Source organism: Centrocercus urophasianus, unplaced genomic scaffold, assembly GCF_019232065.1.
Source record: "Centrocercus urophasianus isolate 14NV4802_14NV808 unplaced genomic scaffold, USGS_Curo_1.0 seq_1178, whole genome shotgun sequence".
Classification (NCBI taxonomy): Eukaryota; Metazoa; Chordata; class Aves; order Galliformes; family Phasianidae; genus Centrocercus; species Centrocercus urophasianus.
In genome coordinates this window covers 3,507-10,326 of record NW_024884340.1, presented here as the reverse complement: position 1 = coordinate 10,326, position 6,820 = coordinate 3,507, and the positions used below count along the sequence as shown (strand labels likewise).

The 6,820-nt window shown below is 44.5% G+C and overlaps 1 protein-coding gene across 1 annotated transcript; it reads left to right on the top strand.

The window, feature by feature from the left end:
* Positions 1 to 1,937: 1,937 nt before the first annotated feature.
* LOC122155493 (feather keratin Cos2-3-like) lies at positions 1,938 to 2,793 on the top strand. Its single transcript, XM_042809372.1, has 2 exons — positions 1,938 to 2,009; positions 2,467 to 2,793. The coding sequence occupies exons 1-2, from the start codon at positions 1,938 to 1,940 to the stop codon at positions 2,791 to 2,793; spliced, it is 399 nt and encodes a 132-aa protein (XP_042665306.1).
* Positions 2,794 to 6,820: the final 4,027 nt, after the last annotated feature.

Here is a 6,820-nt window from a genome sequence, read left to right as displayed (position 1 = left end):
AAAAAAAAAAAAAAAAAAAAAAAAAAAAAAAAAAAAAAACCCAAAAAAAACACTGCTTAAATAAAGGTATGTGAAAGACATGACGTATTCCTAAGAGGGAAGTAGGCCAATCTCAAAAAGTAGCATGCTGTGTTACATATTTGAATCAACATAGTTCTTTGTCCTCTTCTCCATAATAAGAAGAATTACAGAAAATATTAGGTTCAGTAATTTATCACAGCCATTTGCCAGAATGTACTCCAGTTACATCACCAGGAGGAAATCCTGTATGAGAAGGCAAATACCCCATTCCAGTGGGAATGGAAGGAATTCCCACATCTGAAGCATGTATTTGCATAACCAACAATTTACTGAAGCAATCAGGTTTGAAATAGGAAATGGGCAAAGTAGCTGGTGGGCTGTTACAATCATCAGGCAATGGAGAAGCAGATGCAACCACACCCAGTATCCAAAAATAACAGCCCCCTTTCCAGAGGACATAGTCTATTACAATAAAAAAAAATCAACAGTAGAGGCTCTTTGCCCCAGTCTGAGGGGGCAAAATACACCTTGACATATATTGATGCTGTAAGTGGAGTTCTACAGGTTTGTCTAGTGCCACAAGCTGATCAAACCAACAATACAGCATTGTATGTCACTCCCCACGGAAAGTGATCAAGAAGCACAATTTAATGTGAGTTTTGTACAGAAAAGGGCCAAAGATAATAACACGGAATGACAGTTCCACCTGCCATACAATCTCACTGGAGCAGGTCTTTCAGAACATTATAATGACATATTGAAACAGTGCTTCAGGGTGATAGTCTATGAAGGGGTGGACAACATGACTACATGAGGTTGTAAGAGACATAAATGAAAGACCTTGAGATGCCTGAGCCAGTGCTTTATATGTGCTACACCTTCTCTACTAGGTCACAGACAAGGGGGACAGAAAAACATGTAAAGTTGCACACTGGTATCATGAATATCTTTCTGCCCCCTGTGCCGGTTAGGCTTGTAACCAAGTAACCACATGGGACAGTGGCCCTACTTGGTACAATAACAGCCAAAATACTTTGGCATCCTTGCTCCCCGGGGGAGACATTATAGGAAAGAGAGGTTTTGTAACCTCTTGGGTGATCAGTAACTTGTTCACTAAAATACTTGACACACCGATTTTTATTGTACAAGGAAGTTTTAATGGAATAGGACTGTAAGCAAAAATGGATAGCCAACCTTCGATGAAATGACTGCCAAAATAATGGATGAATTCTGAATGTGGAACTGTGCATTACTTTCTTACCCTGTTGACAGACTGTCACAGTATGTGGAATAATGTACGTTGGCTCTCACCTCTGACAGTGAGGATAAAACATCAGGAACCATACTGTGTCAAACGGATCTCTTATAGGGGAACTAATGTATGAATAGGGCATTTACTCAAGAGCTGGTGTGAGAACATTACCTTGCCCAAATTCTAGAATAAGAATCCAGGTAAATCTTTTGTCACTGTGGCTGACAATGCCTACCTTTAACTGGACTGGACAATGCACTCCAGGAAGGACACCTTGCCACCACAAGGAAGGACATCTTACTGGCCTGCCACCATCAATATCTGCTGGGAGAAAACCACAGAGTGGACACTTTACTGGCCAGCCTTCCCCAGAAATGTGAGTCTCTTTTTAACAAATGAATATTAACTTACTTCCATGTATGTTCTTAGAGATAAGTAAAGCATTAGCAGTAGTGCTGGCTCTTTTGCATTACAACCTTTAATCCCAGCACACCAAAGAAGCCTTCATTAGGTAATGGGCATGGCATAAATCTGGAAATGAAAAGGTAGAAAGGAAACCAAACCATGGCCCATATCATTAGCAGAGATGGCTTGCATTAAAGATGAGCTTGTCAGAAGATTAATATCTATATCAGTGGTGCATCTGGGCCTGCAGCAATGAGGGATGAGTATAAAAGGTAGTCCAATTCCCAGCTCTCCCATCCATCTATCTTGCCTCCTTCTCACTGGGAACCAGGTAAGTGTAAAGCCCTTTCTCTTCCTCATGCAAAGCAAGACTTTGCCCGAATGCGCATTTTATTCAATAGTGACTCCTTGCTGGGAACCAGGTAAGGGTGAAACCCTTTCTTCTCCTCTTGCAAAGTGAGATTTTGCCTCAATGGGCATCTTATTCAATAGTGAGTTTGCCCTATGCTGGGGATTGGTGCTCCGTGCTATCAGGGGAGAATGGAGGGGATAAGGTCTGCTCAGAGAATCTGGGACACGGCTTAAATGACCTGTGATTTATCCTTTCAAAGAGGGACTCTTTGGATCAGGTTGTTCTCTGCAGGGCTCTGACAGGACAAAGGGATATGACCTCCTGTCAGAGCCTCCATCTGTGTTCTTAATAGTTGCCTTGGCTCCTTTGTGAGAGGCTATTCAGGTTGCCTCTCACACAGCCAAATGCTCTCCTTCCTCTTAACCCTCTTTCCTAGGTGCATCTCCAGTCTCAAGTCATGTCCTGCTACTCCCAGTGTGTGCCATGCCGGCCCTGCGGCCCCACTCCTCTGGCCAGCAGCTGCAATGAGCCCTGTGTCAGGCAGTGCCAGAGCTCCAATGTTGTCATCGAGCCCTCTCCCGTGGTGGTGACCCTGCCCGGACCCATCCTCAGCTCCTTCCCACAGAACACCGTTGTGGGCTCCTCCACCTCCGCTGCTGTTGGCAGCATCCTCAGCTCTGAGGGTGTGCCCATCTCCTCTGGGAGCCTTAACCTCTCCAACTTTGGCAGCCGCTACTGTGGCAGAAGGTGCCCCCCTTGCTAAAGATGCTGACCATATTTCTGGAGAAGTTCTTCCAGAAACTACAAACATGGTGTTGGATCAAGAAGAAATCTTCAAGCCACTGCTTTCAGAATACCTGACCATCCTCAGCTAATCTAGCAAGTGCTGGCAGGAAGGGGAAGCCTGGTCTTTATGAAAACCTCTCTCATGTCTTTTCCATTTTTCTACATATCTCTCTCTAAATTTTCTTTTTTTCTCTCTTTGTTTTACCTCTATTCTCCTCTGAGCTTTGAGGCTTCTCAGAGCCCTCCCATCCTCTGCCAGAAAGTCAGGCACATGCCTTGCATGAACTCAAACGTAGGATCATGCAAATCTTGCACTGTGTTCAGAATGAACTCGTTTTCCTCTTTAAACAATCATTAAAATTTCTGCATATCAGTTTGGGCTTTTGGTATTATTTCCCACAGTGAATGACCTTCAGAGCTGCCCAGGGAAAATGAATTTGCTACTAGTGAGTAGGAGATGAGTGTTTAAGGAAGCCTTTCACTGCTCCCAAAAGAATGGGAGGTTGTGACACACTGCAGAGCCTCCTCTCTTGGGCACTGTCCCTTGCAGCTTTAGAACATATCCCTGGCAATGGCATAGAAAGTGGGTATTGGCCTTTGCTTTGCAGTGTTTCTGCTCTCAGTTACCCCCATTCAGGTCTTGGAAATGGAGAACATAATCTCTGCTTTGCTCACAGGAAAAAACTAAGAGTGTGTTGGATGTCATGGGGGAAAGCTACCCTGCAAGCTTTTAGTAACAGAACACTTCCTGCTCTCATCTCTGCTGCAGTTGAGAAGAGAGAGGGCACAGAATTGGAGTAGAACTCTGTGGATGCCTCTCCAGTGCCTAACACAGCTCGTGCTATTTAGTTGTGCTGTCTCCCACCCAAGACATCCTGTCCATGTCAGACCCAACTCTGTCTGATTGACATGGCCTCAGTCAGTGGCTGCTATGTGCCCTGTGCTCATTTTTCTCGAGAACTCAAGGAGGTGCACCCTGGTCACGATGGATTTTGGTGGCCCTGGATGCAGAGCTCCCTGTGGGCCCAGATGGCACTGTGTCCTGCCCCCACCTGTCCCTCCTGCTGCAGCCCTGGCTCTTCTCCCCATCCCCTAAGGAATGACAGGAGAAGTTATTTGCTCCAGTAGCCCGGGCGAAGGCTCCACCAGCCTGATCACTGGAGCCCAGCTCCGTGCTCAAGAATCAAGTCTCTCTGCCCAGGCTGAGGGGTGCAGCTGCTGCTTTCTCCTAGATCACGTGTTTCCAAACTATGGGCTTTCCTGGGCCATGTTGACTGAAGAGGAATTGTCTTGAGCCGCGTACATGTAGATGTCTCTGAAAGTAATGTCTCCTTCATTTTCACAGAAACTGCAACTGAATCAGTGAGCACAGTAACTCCATTTGATAGGGCAAATTTTCAGTTACAAAACGCTGTTTTTCAACAGTCACCACCACTAGTTATACATTTTAACCAGTGATGAACAAATACCTGTGTGCCACACTTGTAAATATCTGCACAAATGGAGGTGAACCACTGATGTCATCACTACCACTGAAACACACCATCCACTGCCTCACTGAGCTCACATCCACAGTTCGGTCTCCATGAAAGTTCAGTAAGCACAGATGAACACCAGTGGGTATAATTTTTTCCGCATGGAGGAATCAGATTGCCTCTCTGCTGTCATCTGTCACACAGCAACAAAATGTAATAGAGTACTGTAGGGAAGGTTCAACCTCTCCTACCAAACCACCATCATCTTCTTTGGTCTAATCAAATAAAATAGAGGGCATTAATTTTGGAGCAGGTCTCATAACATATATAATACAGTTAATGCATACAGATAACAAAACTTATTTTAACTTTTACTGTTTTTATTAAAACATTCAAAAAATAGAGCCACAAAACCATAAAACTAGAGGGATGTGTGACCTTGTTTTTGTGATACTAATGCCTCAGTTTGGCATGATCGCAGTGACTGCAATACTTAATGAGTTCTGAAATTGTTCATAATAGATTTTTGATGAAATTTTACTCTTCCTTTGCTTCATCCTTGACAATAATTCTTCACAAATATCACCAAATAGAGTTGACATAAATAAGGCATGATTGTGAAACAAATGTAAGATAGGACTTACAAAATTCTAGAAAAGAGACATGATCAGTCTTTTGTGTTGGATGTCTGATTGCCACTGTATACATTCTATTTGAAAATTCATGGGTAATGTATTTATGTCAAGTGCAAAAGAAATCACAAACATACACTGATGATTTTTTTGAAACCAGTTCAGTGCAAGTCTGCCTGTTTTTCACTGTTCAGAGGACTGTGTTTAGCCAGTATCAAAATGCATAAGATTATTTGCAATAACTCGAGTCAGCACTGCACTGTGCATTCCCTGTGTCCAAGTTTCAGCACAGTCATTTCCAACTGCACACTGATATTTGGTTGTTGTTGAGTGATGGGTACGTGCCCTGGGCTGAATTGGGTTGTCTGCAGGGGAAGAGCTGCTGCTGTGATGGCACAGGGCAGGAAGAACACACAGTATGTGATGGTTTGGGCTGTAGTCTAGACATGCCTGCCTTAACTGGATCAACCAGTATTGCAGCTGACTACAGATGCACAGAAATGTACAGCCTTAGTGTAGGGAAGATTCAGACACTCAATCCTCAAGCCCCAGCAGCCAGCACACAGGCTGTGATCAGTGAATGTGCCCTAGATGTGCATGCAGAGCCCCACATTTGGCCCACCTTTGGCAATATCCACAGTAGTTGGCTTTGGGGACAAAACCTGCCAGTGTCATGTGGTCCAGCCTGACGTCATCCAGGGATGATGATTCCACTACATCTCAGTGCAACCATTTCCACTACTTTGCTACCTTTATTATAAGAAAGTTCCTCCTTTTATCCAATTTAAATCTCCTCTTATTTCATTTGAAAACATTTTCCCTTGTCCTATGACCAGAAATCCTGAAAAAGAGTCCTTCCCCTTCTTCCTTATAGTCCATTTACTGTAAGTCACATATCAGGTCTCCCAAGAGTCTTCTTTTCTCCAGGCTGAACAGTCCCACCTCTTTCAGCCTGGCCTCTTAGGAGATGTGTTATATCCCTTGGATCATTTCTGTGGCCCTCCTCTGTACCTGCTCAATTTCTCTCCTGTACTGACATCCAAGAATCTGGATGCAGTACTACAGGTGAGGTCTCACCAGCACAGAGTAGAGAAGCAGGATTATTACCTTCAACCTGCTAGCCACTCCTTTTGGTGCAACCCAAGATGCAGTTGGCCTTCTGGGCTGCAAGGACACATGTCCAGCTTCCCATCCAGCAATAGCCCAAAGTCGTTTTCATCAGGGCTGTGCTCTATCCTTTCATCCTTCAGCTTCTACTGAGAGAGGGGATTGCTATGACTGAGGTGAAAGCCTTGCACTTGGATTTGTTGGACCTGACAAAGTTCTCCTGGGCCCTCTGCTCAAGTCTGCCTAGGTCTCTCTGGATGGCATCCTGTCCCATGGGAGTCTTGACCTCACAACACAGCTTGGTGTCATCCATAAACCTGCTGAGAGTGAACTTAATCCTACTGTCAACATTATTAATGAAGACACTAAACAGCACCAGTCCTAGTACTGACCCTGAGGGACACCACTCATCACTGACCTTCATTTGGAGCCATTGAGCACCACTCCCTGGATATGATTTCACAATCTGTTCCTATTGAACAGTCCATCCATGAAATCCGTATCTTTCCAATTGTGGAGAACCTTCTAAAAGGCCTTATAGAAGTCCAGATATACTACATCATTGGATCTTCCATTGTTCTTTGACACAGTTATGCCATTGTAGAATGCCAGTATCTTGGTCTGGCAGCATACTTTCCCATGGGAGGCATCCTGAAAATACCACTTCATTGCTGAGAGCCAGGTAAGGAAGAGGAGGAAGAGGAGTGATTTATTTTCTGAGGAAAGAAGGAAGGAAGGAAGGAAGGAAGGGAGGAAGGGAGGAAGGGAGGAAGGGAGGAAGGGAGGAAGG

What these genes read in the sequence shown, in the direction of transcription:
- LOC122155493 (XM_042809372.1), top strand. Translation starts at nt 1,938, where the DNA reads ATGAGTATAAAAGGTAGTCCAATTCCCAGCTCTCCCATCCATCTATCT. An exon ending in TCCTTCTCACTGGGAACCAG is followed by an intron (nt 2,010 to 2,466) that starts GTAAGTGTAAAG and finishes CCTCTTTCCTAG; the next exon opens with GTGCATCTCCAGTCTCAAGT.